At 37.2% G+C, this 19,816-nt stretch overlaps 1 protein-coding gene across 5 annotated transcripts in view; it reads left to right on the top strand.

Moving 5' to 3' along the window:
* Positions 1-19,455, top strand: part of kif14 (kinesin family member 14) — a 154,258-nt gene extending 134,803 nt beyond the window's left edge. For 4 of the 5 annotated variants that reach the window (XM_069937936.1, XM_069937935.1, XM_069937932.1 and 1 more), the window contains 3 exons: positions 2,354-2,428; positions 15,683-15,821; positions 17,436-19,455. In XM_069937936.1, the coding sequence (XP_069794037.1) occupies positions 2,354-2,428; positions 15,683-15,821; positions 17,436-17,836 (615 nt within the window). In that variant the 3' untranslated portion in view covers positions 17,837-19,455. The remainder of the gene's footprint in view (positions 1-2,353; positions 2,429-15,682; positions 15,822-17,435) is intronic. The other variant, XM_069937934.1, reaches the window with a different exon arrangement.
* The last annotated feature ends 361 nt before the right edge of the window (positions 19,456-19,816 follow it).

Genomic DNA, 19,816 nt, shown 5'->3' with positions numbered 1-19,816 from the left:
TTCTAAAGGAAGTAATAAAGGCAGACACAATTGGAATATTTAAGAGACACATAGACAATTGCATGGAAAATAAAGGTTTAATGGGGGATATTGTTTAAATGCAAATAATGGGACAGATCTGATCAACAGCTTGGATCTCGAGGACTAGCTGGGCTATTTCCGTGCTTTAAACCTCTAACTCCTCTAATTCCATTTTAGCAGAATGGCTTGGAATTAGTACGACATCCTCTATACGCACACCAACTCTCTAGGTTCTCCGTGTCTATTGCATTCATTCTGGAAATACCACTCTTCTGCTACTGTGGATTCCCTTCATCATGACTAAAATGCTGCAAGATGGTTCTCATTTTACTCTCATAGGTTCTTCTGGAATGTGCATTTGAACAGAAGCAGAATTTATTGTCAAGAACAAGCCATGAAATTCAGTGTTTTGCGGAAGCATCATATTGCAAACATTTATATTATAACCATCTTACAACATGAAAAGTAAGGCAGTGTCTTTGTTTCATTGATTATTCAGGAATTTGATGGCAGCGGGGAAGAAGCTGCCCTTGTACCGTTGAGTGCTCACCTTTCGGCTCCTGTACATTTTCCCTGATTGTAGTAGAATGACAGCCTTCTATATCTAAGAGCTTATGACCTGGAAGTAGGTCACTTGATTCCTCCAAGCTGCCTCAGTTTTTCAATGCTAGCATGAGCTTATGTCTGCTCTTGGGTAACATTTTGGTTTCTTCTTTTCATTGAATATGACCCTTCACTTTTTTTTACCTCATTTGTTTGCCTGAATGGACCACTGTTATTGCAAGGTTTTTGGGTCTTTAAGGAATGAATATTTGGTTATGTTCATGAACTATGTTCATTCTCTTGTGTAGATTTTGATGTGTTCTCCCAATATATTTAAATCATCATTCCATGTGGTTTGATTTACAAATCTAATTTTGGATAACTTAATTCTCCTGAAATTCATTATCAGATTCAAATAGTACTGGTACTGTGGTTCAGAGGTCAAACACGAAAGTCTACAGACACCGTGGTTGAAGTAAAAACACAATTCTGGAGAAACTCAGCAGATCAAAGTGTCCTTTATGTAGCATTTTGGGCTTGAGCGCTTCATTGAAGTAAGGAAAAAATGTAGGCAGGCGCAAAAACATAATGGGGGGGGAGGGTCCTCCTCCCTCACCACCATTCTTGGCTCTAATGAGTCCTTTCAAGTGAAGAAATGCTTCACTTGTATATCTGTGGGAATTATCTACTGCATCCAGTATTCTCATTACAGCCTTTTCTACACTGGAAGACTAGACGCAGATTAGGAGATCGCTTCGCTGAGTCCCTTCGCTCTGTCTGTATTAGTGACAGGGATCTTTCAGTGACCAACCACTTTAATTCTACTTATCACTCCCTTGCTGACATAACTGTCCATAGTCTCGTGTACTGTTCTACCAAAACCACCCGTAAACTGGAGGAGCAATGCGTAATGATTTGTCTGGGCACTCTCCAACCAGATGGCATTAACATTGACTTTTCAAGTTTCTGCTGGCCTACTCTCTGTTCTCCCATCCTCCCCTTTCCCTTTGTCTTCTTGCTCCAGCTCTTCCCTCTCCATTCACAGAGCCATCCCACCTCCCTCTGCTTGGTGGTGTATCCTCCCTCCCTTATCCACCTATTACCTCCTGCTTTTGGGACTCTTGAGCAATACCTACATTTTTTCATACCTTGATGAAGGGCTCAAGCCCAAAAAGTTGGTTATGTATCTTTATCTTTGCTACATAAAGTACACTGTTTGACCTGCTGAGTTTCTCCAGCATTGTGTTTTCACTATTGTCCAGAGATTGGATTAATAAAAAACATTAATTAACCTTTTCTCACTTTCTGATACTGGACAGGGAATAACTGAGCAATTTTTCTGCAGAGACGCTTACTTTTTATTATTATTTTATTATTTTTACAAGCTGCCAGAGGAACATGTGAAAGTATGTGCAATTTCAACATTCAAAAGATATTTGGAAACATACCCGGATAGGAAGGTTAAGAAAGATGAGAGCCAGGTGTAGGCATATGAGACTAAATTTGGGTGGCAATTTGGTCACCATGGACAAGTTGGATCAAAGAGCCTGCACCATGCTACATGGCTTGATTACAGTGAAAGGAGTTATGTGGGTTTATGGGGGCTGAGAAATAAGTAAAGAATGGAGGCATATTTATGCAAGTGATTGGGGCATATTACAAAAGAATCATCTCCACATCATTTAAAATGGCTTCAATAATTTCTGAAGCCACAGAAGTCTTGGTGATTTGTGTAGATTTGTGGTTCTGAACATTTACAGCTCTTAAGATGACCATCTTGGTTTCACAGGCACTTGAGCAACTGAAGAAGAGGTGTATGGCACTGTCTGTATCGATTCAAAATTACCTCATGGAACTGAAAAAGGTGGGATGAATTATTTGGATTTATTCTCTTATGAATTGATCTTCATGTTTGTGTATGCCATGAAAATTTAATTTGTAGGTATAATAGGTAATCAAGAAGGCAACTGGATTTCCACGTAATAGCTAAACATTTTTTAGAAATAGCCAAAGCCAAATGTAAAGATTTAATTTGATACATAGTCAGTCTCAAACCTAAGGCAATCGACTTAATATCCCTTAATAAAAATAACCTACTCTAAAAATGATTTAACCAAAAATTTTTAACCTTAAAACAAGATCAAGTCAAAGGAAAAAAATTACCTATTTCCTGACCACACCTAAAGTGCAAATCTGAGGAACTAAGTTCAAATTTTTAAAATTTCTGAGGAGTGAAATACAGTTGATGTAAAAAAAAAATTATATTGTGCCAACCTAACTCGTACATTTATAACTTTAGTCATACTGTCTTTACACAAGTTTCTCCAAACACTTTCATCTCTTTCTATTCAAATCCAATTCCCATTTCACTCTCGATTTATGAACGTGCAGTTCAGGTATTTTATTTTGTAATAACTTATACATCTCAGAAATAAACTTAATTGAATCTTCTGATTTGGTTTTAAGTATGAAAAGATGGCACAATGAAATGAAAGTTTGTATTCTTTTAGAAAATATAATGTATAATTTGAGAGATAAATACTTTTTCTTTGTAAAAGTGTGGAGCCATTATTTAAAAATTTTTGGTGTTAAAATTTGATCTCTCAACCAGCTTCGGTGGATGTCTCTGCTTCCATAGCTAAAAAGTTGATTATGGTTGTTTTTATTGATGATCTTCCTTTTTTTGTAGGTGGGTAGGGAAGGAGGGAGGGTGTTAGTGGGATGGTTGAGGGAGGTTGGTGGGGGTTTATTTAATCATGAGATATTAGTATATATTATACTAATATATTACAATCAATGTTATATGATTTAAAATTTTAAATAAAATATTTTAAAAAAGGCAACTGGAATGCTAGCGTTCATTGACAGAATGATTGAATTTGAGAGCAGGGAGGTTCTGCTGCAACTGTACAGGGTACTGGAGATCCCGCACCTGAAGTAACGTGGGCAGTTCTGGTATTCTTACTTGAAGAAGGATAAATTGGCTTTGGAGGCATTGCAGAGGTGTTTTACCAGGTTGATTCCAGAGATGAGGAGGTTTACTTATGAGGAAAGATTGATTCACCTGGGACCATGCACACTGGAATTCAGAGGAATGAGAAGGGATCTTGCATAAATTATGAAAGGAATAGTTAAGAGTAAGGCAGAAAAGTTGTTTCCACTGATAGGTGTGACAGAATATAGATATATTTTTGGGAGATAAATTGGGAAAGGTTTGTTAGCGTAAGTCACATACAAACACTTTAAAACAGATCTTATTTAAAATACTGGAGCTCTGCTAATGCTAGACATGTCGGGGCCTCAGAGCCTTTGCAAAAACTTTGGAGAGTGCCCGAGAGACTTCACTAATGGATTGTTGTTTACAAAAAAGCAACAGATGAAAGAGCTTGTCAGAGCCATATTCTGTCTAGAAGGGAATTTGCTGTTCGAAGAGGGTCATATGGTTTTGCAAGCAGAGAGAGTCAAACAGGCTTTGTCTGTGTGTGTGTGTGTGTGAGAGAGAGAGAGACAGAGAGAGAGACAGAGAGAGAGAGACAGAGATCAGTTCTCAAGTGATACAGTCAGCAATAGCAGCTGGGACTGGAACAGGACAAGCTGGCAAGCTTGTGGAAAACCCCATTTGGAAGACTGGTTGTGAGTTCTTAGTTCAGCCTGGTCAAAGCAATTGTGTGTGTGTCTAATGTTTCACTTGAAATAAGAGAAACAAAAAGGAACTCTGTGCTGACCTGAAAGAAAGAGGTTATCATCGAGAGAACCCTGAGGGGGCCAGTTTCTTCGGCAAGACACTGAAGAGGCAGGGTGTCCATCATACAACAAATCTCTCTGAAAACCAACAAGAGAACCTTCCTGAGTGGTAACCATTTTCCTTTCAAGCACCAAAACCTGGTGAACTTTATAAATGTTAAATTCTGTGCACAGTATAAGAATTGCCTGCAACCAGTGAACTTGGAGGAATGAGAAGTGAGATTGGACTGTGAACCAAAGAACTTTTCTGAACTTACACATGCACACTAAAAATTAGAAGGGGGTTAAGTTAGGTTAGTTAAGTCAATGGTGATAAGTTAAAGTGTGATTCTGTTTTCATGTTTAAAGATAATTAAAAACAACATTTGTTTAAGTTACCATTTGTCTTGGTGAATATCTATTGCTGCTGCGTTTTGGGGTCTCTGGGCTCGTAACGTAGGTGAATCTGGAACAATTAAATCTCAGGATTTGGAGAAGTAGATGGAGATAAGAAGGAGCTGCTTTTCCCAGAAAGTAATGGAAGGAAGCAGTAGAGGCTGCCTCTATAATACATTTAAGATGCAGATTTTTGCACAGTGGGGGAATTGAGGGTAATGGAGAAAAGGCAATTTAGTGGAGCTGAGTTCATGGCCAGATCAGCCATGATCTTATTGAATGGCAGAGCAGGGTCAACAGGCTCGATGAAGACTCAAGTCTGAAACATTGGTTATGTATTTTTACCGTTGCTGTATAAAGGATACTGCTTGACCTGTTGAGTTTCTCCAGCTTTGTGTTTTTACTTCAACAGGCCAGATGGCTGAATACTGCTCTTACACTCTTTTTGTAATATTCACATCCTCTGAGATTGAATAGGCTTGATTTATTCTCAATGGAACATTGGAGGCTCATAAAATTATGAGGGGCATTGATAAAAGTGGTGGTAAGAATATTTTTTTCCATGGCAGGAAAGTCTTGGACTAGAGGACCAGGTTTAAGGTAAAATGGGAAAATATTAAACTGGATGTATTTTAGAGGGTGTGAATACTAGAACTGAGCTACCATAGGGAGTAGTGAGGACAGAAGCAATTAGTGGTTAAAAGGCATTTAGACAGGGACTTGGATAGCAGCAGCAAAAGAGGATATGGGCCTAATATGCAGAAATGAGAATAGTGTAGAGAGGTGGACTGAAAGAGCTAATTTCTTTGATTTCTCAGTGATTATTTGATTTATTTGCATACATCTATTTGAAATTTGATGCTAATTCACAGTTGTGAGTGTGTGTTGACTGAACCATTTCACTAAAAAAATGGCCTTCAAACCTTTGGAAAAAGATCTGTGTGGTCAATCATTGCTTTTGCTGTGTATCACTTTGAACCCTAGTTGACAAGCTAAATTTACCATTCCAAAATGTTCCATCTCTCATTTATTGTTTTACCTAAGATAACTAAGATAAATAAGATAACTAAATAAAATAAACTAAATTTAACATTAAAGTGTAACAAAAATAATTTGTATATTATATTTTAGTTTATGAGCACGACTTTCCTGAATAATGATTTTCAACATAAAAGGAGCAGAAAATAACTTTTGATTATCGTAGTAGCTACTTAAATATGAACCAAATAAAAGCTTGAATGGTGGTTTGCAGATGATACCAAGTTCTTACCTTTGCTTCCACTATTTCAACATTGAAATATGGTATACCAGTTGCAAGGAGTCTTCAATCCTTGATATAGCATACAAGAAGCAATAATGTACCATAATTGTTATACGGTATTTACTTATTAAATGTTGATATTCAAAGTTCATTTTTAAAACTTAGGTTGGTAAAAGAGGCAATGGTGGAGATTAGTTTTTGTGATTGTTGGTTGAAACCAGTGGTGTACATAAGGGAAAGGAGCTGGGGCCGAGATTGTTGTATCTATTTATGATTTGGATATGAATGTAGGAGGTATAATTAGTATGTTTGCAAATGACAGCAAAAGCATAGTGAGAAAATAGTCTTGAGTCTATGGGATAGACAATGATTTGATTTGGTAAGATGGGCAGAGCAGTGGCAAATGTTACTCATTAATTCTGATAAATGCCAGTACTTGATGTACATTGGGAGGACTGATGATAGGGTAGGACATACACAATTATGGTAAAGCTATGAGTATTGAAGAACAGAAGGGTCTTGTTGTACAAGTTCAAAGATCCATGAAGGTGGCAACACAGGTAGATAAGATGGCAAAGAAGCTATGTGGAATATCTACCTTTATTAACGATGGAATAGGTTGTGTGAGTCAAGAGGTTGTGGTATAAAACATGGTTTGGGTAACAGCTAGAGTACTGTGTGTGGAGTTGGATACCACACTGTAAGAAATACATGATTCCACATGGAAGGGTGCAAAATGTTTCCTTGGATGAAGTGTTTCAATTTTGAGGAGAGAGGGGACCTGATAGAGATGGACAGAATTATGATGGGAATAGATAGTGCAGATAGCAGGAAAACGTTCTTCTCAGCAGAGGTGACAAGTATGTGATGGGGAACAATTCTGAGGAAATGTGGATTGGGATAACTTGCTTTCTGGCATGGATGTGTTTGGTAAGATGAAGGCCTTAAGGTGAAATTTTAAGAGTATCGAGTTTGTATGTTCCAATCAGGATTAAAGGCAACGATAACAGGCATAGGGAACTTTGGTTTTCAAGGGATATTGGAGATCTGGTTAAGAAGGTGTATAGCAGGTATAGGCAACAAGGAGCAAATGAAGTTTACTTGAGCATAAAAATGGAAAGAACAGGAGGGAAATCAGGAGGGCTAAAAGAGTATATGAGGTTGCTTTGGCAGACAATGTGAGGAAAATCCTAAGGGTTTATACAAGTAAATTAAGAGCAAAAGGATAGTAAGAGACAAAATTGGACCCCTTGAAGATCAGAATGGTCAGCTATGTATTGAGCCAGAAGGGGTGGGGGAGATCTTAAATGATTTTTTTTTGCATCAGTATTTGCTCAGGAAACTGGCACAGAGTCTAGGGAAGTAAGGACAACAAAGTGAGGTTATGGAACCTAAACAGATTAAAGAGGAGGATGTGCTTGCTGTCTTAAAGCAAATAAGGGTAGATAAATTCACATGGCCTGACAATATATTCACTCGGACCTTGAGGGAGGCTAGTGTAGAAATTGCATGGTCCTGGCAGAAACATTTAACATGTTCTTAGCCACGGGTGAGGTGCTGGAGGATTGGATAGTAGCTCGTGCTGTTCCGTTGATTATTAAAAAAAGACTCCAAAAGTAACTCAGGAAATTATAGGCCAGTGAGCGTGATTATCAGAAGAGGTACGAAATCTTTTATCTGAGATTCTGAAAACCGAAAACTTTTTCCATGGATGCTGTCTGCACACCAAAGCTTGGCACCAAATGTAATCCGACATGACCTACACTCAACTCTTGCTTAAATATCCCATGTCAGTCCATGTAAGTAATTCCCTAGGAATTCCCTAGGAATCCTTACTTTATAGGTGCCAGCGGAAAAAACAAGTCCAGCGTCTCCCGATTCGCTGTATATGGATGCCTGATTTGTTGTATATAATGACCATAATAATTACAGCACAGAAACAGGCCAGGTCGGCGTTTCTAGTCCATGCCAAACACCTGCTCCCACCTAATCCCATTGACCTGCACCCGGCCCATAATCCTCCACACCTCTCTTGTCTATATACCTATCCAACTTTTCCTTAAATATTAAAATTGAACACAAATCTACCACTTCGGCCAGAAGCTCATTCTACACTCCCACCACCCTCCGAGTGAAGAAATTCCCCCCAAACTTTTCCCCCTTCAATCTCAATCCATGTCCTCTTGTTTGAATCTCCCCCACTCTCAATGGAAAAAGTCTGTCCATGTTGACTCTATTTGTCCTCCTCATAATTATAAATACCTCTATCAAATCACCTCTCACTCTTCTACGCTCCAGGGAATAAAGTCCCAGCCTGCTCAACCCTTCCCTGTAACTCAAGCCCTGAAACCAGGGCACATTCTTGTAAACCTCCTCTGCACTCTCTCTATTCTTTTTATGTCCTTCCTATAATTCAGCAACCAAAACTGCACACAATATTCCAAATTTGGCCTCACTAATGCCTTGTACAATTCCAACATGACATCCAACTCCTGTATTCAATACTCTGATTTATGAAGGCCAATGTACCAAATACTTTCTTAACCACCCTATCTACATGTGACTCAACTTTCAGGGAATTATGTACCAGAAATTCCTAAATCCCTTTCTTCTGTTGCACACTTCAATTGTCTACCATTTAACGTGTATGATCTTTGTTGATTAGTCCTGCCAAAATGTAGCACCACACATTTATCAGTATTAAAATCCATCTGCCATCTTTCAGTCCACTCTTCTAACTGGCCTATATCCCACTGCAAGCTTTGATAACCTTCTTCACTGTCCACAACACCACCAATCTTCATATCATCTGCATACTTACTAATCCAATATACCACCCTAACATCTAAACCATTAATATATAGTACAAACAACAATGGACCCAGTACCAATCCCTGAGGCACTCCACTAGTTACCGGCCTCCAATTTGACAAACAATTTTCTGCCATTACGCTCTGGAATCTCCCATCCAACCATTGTTAAATCCATTTCATTACTTCAACATTAATACTTAATACCTGAACCTTCCTAACTTGCGTCTTATGCGGAACCTAGACAAAGGCCTTACCAAAGTCCACATAGACAACATCCACAGCCTTTCCCTTGTCAACCTACTTAGTAATCTCCTCGAAAAACTCTATTTGTACATGATTTACCATGTACAAACAGTGTTGACTATTCCTAATCAATACTTGTCTTTCCAAATAATTGTATATATCATCTCTAAAAACACTCTTTGTTAATTTACCCACCTCTGATATCAGACTCACAGGCCTATAATTACTAGGTTTACTTTTGGAGCCTTTTTTAAACAGCGGAACAACATGAGGTACCTTCCAATTCTCCGGCACCTCCCCCGTGGCCAATGACGTTTTAAATATTTCTGTTCACTAACCTCCCTCAGGGTCCTAGGGAATATCTTGTCAGGACCTGGAGATTTATCCAGCTTTATTCACTTTAAAATAGCCAATATTTCCTTTTCATTAATCTGCTGTACATTATCCATGACCTTACTACCAGTTGTCCTTATTTCACCTGACTCAATATTCCTTTCCTTAGTGAATACTGAAGAAAGAAAATCATTTAAATTTCCCCCATCTCTTCTGGCTTCTCATATAGCCTACCTCTCTGATCCTCTGTAATGGAGAGGCTGCAGCCACTCTCTTATTCAGAGGACACATGGCATGTCAGTCAAGGTCAAGATTCACTCCAAGCACATGCGATTGGCCCACATAAATCACCAGGTGCTGCAGTCCAGACAGCCTGCCTGGACTTGCCCCTGACCTTCACCTGGTTGGACCAGGTGAATCACCTGGGCTGGCCCCTGGTGAGCCACTGCATTTGGCTTCGGGCCATTGGCCACATCAGCCAATGGGGCCTAGCCTGCCCCAGGTGAATGGCCCAAAAATACTGCTTACAGAACTATAAAGGACCATGTGCCCCTTTGTTCTGTCTCTCTCTTTTGACCTTTCATGGCATGTAAGTATCACCTTTCGCACTGGGTTGGGGTGAGGCCCAATGTTAGGTAGCTAGAGCTGTGTCAAGGGGTGGGGGCATGTAGTATCACCTTGATTCTGACTGTTGATTGTATGTATTTAAGTAATTTCCCCAGTTTCTGACGGTTTCTCGCTCATTATCCGGTGTATATTTGCGCCTTGCGTTATGTGTATTTATAGGTTTAAATAGCATTTTGACCCTGTTGCCCCGTTTGCATACCCAAAATAAACGTGTGCTTTGTATCCTGACTTTGGTCTGGTTCTTAACCTGTTGGATCCACACAAACCCTAACAACATCCTCAAGGGCCTCAATTTTATCCCTCACTATTCTTTTACTTTTATTGTACCTGTAGCCTCGTATCTCCTTTTATCCTTTCTAATTTCTTTCTTAATTTATTTTTACACTCCTTATATTCCTCAAGCACCTGCTGTCTATACGTGCCCAATGACCAAATGCTCCCCAACCTCCCCCCCCCCCCCCCCACCTACCCCCAGTCCACCACTGTGATTAAGTGCTCCTACCAGTCAGACATGCCTCTGCTGCTCTCGAACGTTGAAGACTGTGAAAATGTCATAAAGAGCTGCAGAGTCCCCTTTGGGTAACATTGAGAAGCAGAAAAAGAAGCATCTGTCATTATCGATAGCACAGACACCGCCCTGTCCACCGTTGCCACAACCCACTCCCCCCCTCCCGTCCAATGGCACTGCAACCTCCCCCCCCCCACCATCCAGAGATCCTTCTAGTGGAATGTGTCTTTGTTTTCCACAAATCTGAAATCAGCCACCATTATTATTATTCTTTTATGTGAAAAATTCCAAATAAGTGTCTGCTTTCGGACAATAGATTCTATACTTATGATAGGTAAATTATTGGAAGGTGTTCAAAGAGATCCAAGTCCTTGGATAGCCAGGAACTGATTAGGGATAGTCAATGTGGCTATATACATGGTAGGTCATTTTTAATCAAACTTGTAGAGGTTTTTGAGAAAGTTACCAGGAAAGTTGATGAAGGAAAGGCTGTGGATGTTGTCTACATGGACTTTAATAAGAACTTTGACAAGGTCCCACATGGGAGGTTAGTCAGGAAGGTTCAGACACTTCGTATTTATGGTGAGATATTAAACTGGATTTGACATTGGCTACAAGGGAGGAGCCAGAGAATGGTCATGGATGATTACTTCTCAGACTGGAGGCCTGTGACTAGTGGTGTGCCTCAGGGGTCAGTGCTGGGACCATTATAGTTTATCAGCCAGATCATTGATAAAGTTGACAAAGTGGTAAATTAGATCAGCAGGTTTGTAGATGACACTAAGATTGGAGGTGGTGTGGTCAGTGTGGAAGGCTTGCAGAGGGATCTGGGCCAGCTGGAAAAAAGGGATGAAAAATGGCAGATGGAATTTATTGCAGGTAGTGTGTGGTGTTGCATTGTGGAAAGACAAACAAATATAGGACATGGTAAATGGTCGGGCTCTGTGGAGTATGATAGAACAGAGGGATCTGGGAATACAGATGCACAATTCCCTGAAGGTGGCATCACAGTTGAATAGGGTTGAAAAGAGAGCTTTTGGCACATTGGCCTTCATAAATCAAAGTATTGAGTATAGGGGTTGGGATGTTATGGTGAAAGACATTGGTGAGAACAAATTTAGAGTATTAGTAACCTAGCTACAGGAAAGATATCAATAAGATTGAAAGGGTGCCGAGAAGATTTACTTGGATGTTGCCTGAACTTCAGGAACTGTGTTATAGGGAAAGATTAAACTGGTTAGGTCTTTATTCCCTGGAGTTTAGAGAATGTGGGGAGATTTGTAAGTGTCAAATGTAAATTAAATCAGACAAAGTGAACAAAAGAAACCAAATAACATTGAAGCTTGTACATTTTGTAGCCTGTCATCCTAGCAGCTATTCCTTGTCTTGGCTGTCTTTTCTTGCACCAGTTAATTAAATTTCTCCTCATTTGATGGAAACTGTGAGGACTCCGATCACAGCAAGATCCATCCCATTCTGATTCTCTCACCCCCCACCACAAAGAGAATTCAGGACCTGTTGTGTTTATTTATGCAAAGGGGTAGTTCTTTTCAGGGAACTTTCCATACCTGTCTGTTCAAATGGGAAGGCTGAAACAAAGAATGTCATTCTAGATTTTGAGAGGGCACTCAAGTTTATAGTTTGAAAAATGTTGGAAGTCTGTTTTCATTGCTATGAAGCACCTATAGTACATTTTTTTAATTCAATTAGATTAATTTTTTACAATTTAACATATTTTGATGCAATGAATTTGAATGGTAATTTATTCTTCAATAATATTTAGCATCAAACCGTAAAGAAACCTCTTGATGAAAACAACTGAGATTTTACTATGAGCTGCGGTATTTCTGTTCTGATCATGATTTGGAACCTTTTAAAACAAAATTAGCCCATGAATCAGAAATCATTACCAGTAATTTATAGATTCCGTTGAATCTCTTTGTGGCTGCCCTCTGAGTTAAATTCATTGAAATTAATTTTCCAGTTCAATTACATCATCATCCGAATAGTTGTTACTTTGATTAGTATTCTCAACCTCTTATTTACTGGGTCTTGATGTTCTATATGTTCACACTCACTTATTACAGATTGTTTTTAATGGCAATCTTATCTGGAGAAAACAGATTCTGTTATCTCTAGTGCCACATTCTCTGTCTTGATTATATGCAAACAATTTGTAGATTAATGGAAGTTTCATTCAATTACAGATTAGTGATTGAAAACCTTTTCCTGTTTTTACCAATTGCTTGTTTAAGTCCCTTTCATTCCTTGCTCTCTGTGAATGGACTTGATAATTCATCATCATTTACCACTGTCTCACTGAGGGGAGGCAAATTTTATTGTTGCTACAGTAAGCATTTTGGTGCTTGATTGTGGTGCAGTTAAACATGACTTTTGGTAACACTGCATTCAACTTAAATTAAAACTCTGTTTTTATTTAGCTGGCAATTTGGAATTAAAGGTCTTTGGCACCTGAAATTTGCAATTTTACATTTGAAATTTAAAAAAAATGTCTGTTCTTCAAACAAAAGAGTCCACAGGCTACTTGTGACGTCTAGTGATTTATTGAAGTGGGCAGAGAAAAGCTGAGAAGTATCTCTCACATGGGCAACTCTTTGTTACCTATTTAAAACCCACAAAGGAGACGGTCATGCTGAAATGTTTGGTTAGCAGACAAAGGAGTACGTGATTCTCAGTAGTTATGAAAGACTATTTTATCTATAGTGAAGAAGCTTGTTTAAAATATTCATTATTTGGTTTCTTTTGGTTGCTACTTGCTTTTCATGTATTGATGTATTGGTATATACTTTTAAGAAATTGTATATGTTTGCGCGTATGTTTGAGTCATTCAGTGTTGATTTTTGATGTATAAATTTAGATTAATTTTATGAAAATGTCCTAGTTTTCTAATACTTGCATTTCATTTTTCATTCTAAAATCCTGAAACAATGTCCTTTTTTGGAATTCAAGCTCTATAAGTCTTTCATCAAAGACAGTCTCAAATAATAATTTAGTCCATGTTATTTGATTAGTTTGTTGAATAAGGAACAATTTTCTGTTAATCCAGCAAATCAGTTAACCAAGAGCACCTTTAAACTGAAAGTATCTCTTTTTAAAAGGTAGGTGATGCCAGAGGTAGATAATGCAGAAACTCAATATCACTCAGCAACTCCGTTTTAACACGTCAATTACTTATTTGGCTTGTGGTGGAAGAGGCTGGCTGTGCAATGGTGACTGCAAAAAGGCCCTCCAAAGCTTGAGTATTGCTTGTTCCTTTTGTAAAATGAATATCACAACACACTGAAATGGCATGAATTTCAATATTCAATAAATCATGAATGCAGAGTTATGTAAAAGTACAAAAGAAATATGATGTAGAAGGAAGAAATTAGAAATTAAAATAAAATTTTGGAAATACTAAGGAGGTTTTGCTGAAAAGCATGCATCAAGTAATTGATCTCTCTTCAGAACTTAAAAATAATAAGTGTGTGTGTTTCGGGGGCGGGGGGGTAGAGAGAAGGGGGAATTTACAAAAGTTAGATGGAATGGAATACAGGCGAGATTGAATTTGCACTGACTAATTCTGATGAAAAGTTACCAACTTGTAAGGTTAACTTTTGTGATCTCTGTATATTATAACTAGAATGAAAAAGTATATGTATAGGGTAGAAAGTTTGCAGATGACACAAAGGTTGTTTAAGTTGTAGACAGTGTAGGGGATTATCAAAGCACAGAGCAGTATGTAGATTAATTGCAGAAATGGACAGAGAATTGACAGATGGAGTTTAATCTGGACAAGGATGGGGTTTGCACTTCGGTAGGTCAAATGCAAGGACAACGTGTAGTTAATGGCATGACTCTTTATGGTATTGATGCGTAAAGGAATATGGTGTGCAAATCTAGTTTCCTGTAAGTAGCCACGCAAGTAGACAGAGTGGTGAAGAAGACAATTGAATTGCTTGCCATCACTGTTCAGACCATTGAGTATAACAGTAATGAAATCAAGTTACATGTATTAAAAAAAATGAAAATATAACAAGTTTATTTTTACAGAGTGGTAGATGCCAGGAAGCTGATTCGATAGTAGCTTTTAAGAGGCTTTTGGATAAACACATCAAGTCAAGTTTATTGTCATCTGATTGTACAAGTGCAACCCAATAAAATAGCATTCTCCAATCCTTGGTGCAAAACATGCAAATACACAAGCAGACGTAACACAAGTTCAGACAAATAATATATATGCAGGACAAGTATTTTATCTATGAAAGTAAATAAATGTATATTGTTCTGTACAAATGAGAGTCTTCAGCATTCTCCCTGCCGGTTCCTTTGGTCATTCAGCATTCTTACTGCTAGAATATGCAGGTAATAGAGGAATATGTATTAAATACAAGCAGGACAGATTAAACATGATCAGCACAGATATTGTGAGCCAAAGGGTCTGTTCCTGTTAAGTCCTGTTCTATGTTTTATGTTCTGCTTTGTCCAGCTGGGTAGCAAGAGATCAAATTGCTGCTTTCCTTTAACCAAGCTACAGAAGGATGATTTAAGAATCAGAATTCTTAAACTTGACACATGGGCTGCTTGCTACCCATGATAATGTTTCCCAAAATTGTTTTGAAGTGTGAATAATCCATACAGAACTAAGTGGAAGGAAGATGAGTGTGCACGAAGGCTAGAATGTAGTTGAGGTCACCACCTAGATACTTCATAGCAGAAACTTGTATGGGGTGATTTATGGAAAATGGGAGTTGAAATAGTTCAAAATAGTGATAAAGGCACAGTTAAGAGTTTTGGAAGTCATGACTGAGGAAAAACTGAAGGCAGGTAATATATAGGTTGAGTCTTATTGCTAATTGTCAACGCTTCTTACCAACCCTTCATTAAGTCTACTTTCTAAACCTCGCTCAATGTCGGGTTTTTTTTTTCATTTCTCTAATGTGCTGTGAGATTCTTAATTTTTCTTAGCTTGTGTTCCAAAGAAATCCAGAGTTTAAAAATTAAGATTAACAACCATGGAATAATATACGAGCTTCAGTAAATCTGCCTGACTAAAATTGCATTGTATTGAACGAATCAACACATCTGAGTGAATAAATGTTCAATAAAATGGGCCAGTGAAATAGGAAGTTACAATCATGTGCAAGACTAATATTTGGAAATTTACTGACTGTTATATCTTTTATTTTTGTTTTTAAAATAATTTTGTGGAAGAAGCTGGATGTTCAAAACGAAGATAACACAAGCGGTTATACAGACTCCCCGAAGACCCTGCTCCTCATCGCTGCTGAAATTGTATCGTTTAATGAAACTTCTCGCAATTTGTACCAGATGATGACTTCAGTCTTGAGAGGTAAAATAGTCAAAATTGGTTTGGGAATTCTTATTATGGAGAAGTCTGTCAAAAATATTAAGCTACAGTTTTGCTTAGAATTTCAAATTAGCTTTTATCTTCATTCCCAAAGGTTATCTGCATTAGTATTTCAATTAGTCTTTTTTTTCCCTCAGTGATAATGTTTGTATCTTTTTGAATTTGCAACTGCATTTATTTATTTTGGTTCTGGGTTCCCCTTTATAGATTCTTGTATGAGCAAACAAAATGCTTGGGCAGAAAATTTGTCTGATTCTCCTTTGTATTTGTAATGTTAAATTTAATTGGTCAATTATTTTTCACAAGTTCATTTTTAAATGCAAATATGAGCATAACATTCCATCAATAAAACAAAATTTTCAAGTAAAATGTGTTTCATTTTCCTCTTTTGTCATTGTTCTTGTTCAGAATTCTTTTAATTCTGAACCTTCAGACAGAAGAGGGATAACATAAGCTTTGGGATGCTAAATAGCATTGGTTTGTATGTTGTTCAATTCCTAGAGCAAACATTTTTGTGTTACAAATCCAAGACCTTCATTATTGCCCATTTTGACTGCAGTGATAATTAATTTTGTTTTTGGATTCCTGTTTTATTTTTGTTAATTTTGTTATGCGTTTTGAAAGATTAAGTTGCAAGTTTGAGAGCTCAGTAGTGGGCAGGCAAACCTCTAGATTAATTTTAAAATATTCCAACAACAGAAATATGAGATGATCATTCCAGCTTTTTCACAGTCCCATCAACAGAGACATGAATTCAAATAAAAAATGTGGTTTTTGTTTCTGGTGTGTGGCATGGGGGAAATTACTTCATATTCACCCTGTTAAGCATGAATTCAGTTTCTTTGATACTTTGGGCTTTAACACTTCCTTTTATCCTCATGATCAAAGCAGCATCAGTATTAGGAACCCAAATGTTCATTTTGTTAATATTCTGAATTTAGTTGCACTCAATTTTGCAGCTTTAATTCTGCCTTCTCCTCCCAATTCCTTTGAATGATAGATAATTTCATACTTCCAAATAATGTGCAGGTAAGCTAAATTTAGCCAGCTGTTATTTGCAAGTGAACAATATTTGAGCCATCATCTTAATGTATGCAAAAACAATAAATAGGCACTGCTCAAAGGATATTAAAAGTAGTCCCTGATGGAGTTTAAAATGACAAATTTGCAAGAAATTCTTGAGGTATAGACTGTTAAGATTTCATATTGGCAGATGTGAATGAATTTTCAGTATATTCATAACATTTAGATTCTTGAATTGAACTGATGTTCTTACCCTTGAAATGAGATCAATTAAATCGATTGTAACTCAAAATCCAATGTTAAGATAAAGTTGCTCATTCAAATTCTGTTGATTGATGTTTGTTCAATATCTAATGAAAGCCTTGTCCGGATATTTGTTGTTCTGTTTCCTTGACACTTTTCAGTTTAGTTGAGCTTTCCAAGATAGTTAATATTTTGACTCTTGTTCTTCATTTTAATTTGATGTGGGAAGATTACTCTCTTTAAAATAGTGTGTAAAATAAAATTCAATTTCTTTTATTCTGACACCATGTTAGCAAAACTTTAATCCCTATTTTTTCGGTTAACTTGCAGGTGATCATGCAGGCAATGAGCATCTGAAGAAATCCATAGAAATGGTTTGTTCATCAGTAAAGCATATGATGGGTAAATTTGGTGGGTTTTGGGTTTCCTCATGCCACATGTTAAATACATCCTCTGTTAGAGAAGGTAAATCGGACAGAAAAGAATCTCATTTAGTGCTCAGTGATATAGACTTGGCTGCCAACGCTCTCCTTGATTTAATTGAGGATCTCCAAGATAAAGAGAGACAGCCAAGGTGCCACAACACCAGTGAAAACAACGAAGCAAATTTCAAGCTATCTACAGATGTGAACTCTGCGACTTGTTGCAATAGAGGAGTTAAGAAAGTTATATATACACTCCAAGGAACGACTTCAACTTCAGAAATATCAACAAATGCACAGTGGGTTTGAAAGATTAGCTTCCCGAAATTCAGCAATCCTCGGATATGAGCAATAAAGTAATAATTTCATTCTACTTGAATTTTGAAGATTTATGATTTACAGAATCTCATGTTTTTTTTTAAGTGTTATAGAATGAAATAAATACATTTTAATATTATTGCTCTTTATCACTGAACTAATTCCAAACTTTTGGAACTAAAATGCACCCTCTTGTCTTTTGCAAAATATATTTTACTCCCTCTCTTCCCTAAGTTGGTAATACCACGTTTCACAAAAAATATTTTTGTAATGTGAATGTTCTTTAGCAAACTGCAGGAAAACTGAGGTAATATCCACTTGGTGTCAATCCTCCCTTCAGAACCTCTTCAAGGTAGATAGAATATGAACCTGTCATGATTTGATTTGGAGACCAAAAGTTGCATCATGAGATCCCAGTTCCATGCCTTTCTGGTATTGGCCTCGTTTTCCAGATGATCTTCAGGCTTTTGAGAATTGTGATCCAGCCTTAACAACTGTTCAGCAAGATTCATGTTATAATTCAGAAGTTTTGAATTTTACTCCAAAGAGATGAAAGATTAAATTCCAATTTGATGACCATTTTAATTGCAATTTCTAGTTTAAAACCAGCCTCGGAGGTCTTATCCTCCTCTCCCATGTGAAAATGAACAGAATCTATCTAAGAATCAATGGTACAGGGTAAGAACACATGATCTTATCTGAACCGTGTGGATTGTATTTTTGTTCCATCAGTAATGTGAGTCAGTTGGTATTATTTGGCACTTCCAAAAAAGTGAGATTTTCAGATAAAATGTAAAATACATGCTTTTAATAATATTTAAAAATATGTACGTAACTGTCAACTTCCTCACACTATGTTCCATCTTCCTACTTTGTTCTTTAAGTTGAAGTTAAAATAATTGGGGCTCTGTGGATTTGACCAGTTTGTCAAACAAGTATAATGGGGGGAATAAAAAGTTTCCTTACTGCTGCAAAGGTAATGCATGAAAAGGTTTTGACAGTCTTAAAAGTGCCCGTCATTTTCAAATTCTCAATTTGTGAAGTTACTGGTACAATTCAAATAGTCATGTGGTGGATGGGTATTCTATGTTGCAGGTCAAGCTTGATGTACTGTGCAGAAGACATCTTGGGAGTTCTTGCAATGCTAAAATGATTGAAATGTTTAAGGATTATTCTTTCCATCATGAATACTCTTCTCGTTTGGGAACAGCCAATATGTTACTTTCAAAATGTTTTTTTTGTGTGTGTGTGATCCAAGAAAAATAGTAGAGTCTGCTAAAAATGGTCTGAATTAATCTAACCTGGGCTCAGGTAATTGCTTGTTTTGGTTGGGATTATTTTGTTTGATTTTTTAAAGGTAAGATGACATGCCAGTCCTTGTATTTCAAAAATCAAGGAAGACTGTTCAGTCTCAAAAGTAAAAGGGATAAATAGCACTTGTATTTGAGTTGTTATCACATTAAAGATGATGTAATTTATTTGCACCACTACCCACACCTGTTTACTTTACTGATCTGTACTCAAAAAGTGCCTTGCTTCTTTATGATCATGTAATTCAAATGTAGGGAAAACCTTTCAGTTTTGTAAATAAACAGTTGCTTGCATCTAAAGATCTTAGAATCTTTCAATTCTATGAATGCTATGAATTTAGAAGTTGTGATGGAAATATTCTGACACTGGGGAATCTTCAGGGAAATGCAATTGTAAGTTGATAGTTTGTGTTAAAGACTGTCATTTTTCATATGAATTTATCTCATTTCAAGTTACATAAACTGTGTTCAAATTTTTGTCTTTTAAAAATGTTGGTTCTCTATTTAGTGTAATTACTTCTGCAGTGTTGATCTGAGCATTTTTATCTTCCGTTATGGTTGTTCTCCAGCTGTGGATACCTCCTTTACTCCCTGAATTTTGGAAAACAGAAATTTAAATGCATCTAGATGTGGATCTGTCAAGATCAATGTTTGCCATTAG

Source organism: Narcine bancroftii, chromosome 5 (genome assembly GCF_036971445.1).
Source record: "Narcine bancroftii isolate sNarBan1 chromosome 5, sNarBan1.hap1, whole genome shotgun sequence".
NCBI lineage: Eukaryota > Metazoa > Chordata > Chondrichthyes > Torpediniformes > Narcinidae > Narcine > Narcine bancroftii.
This window is presented reverse-complemented; position numbering and strand designations above follow the sequence as displayed.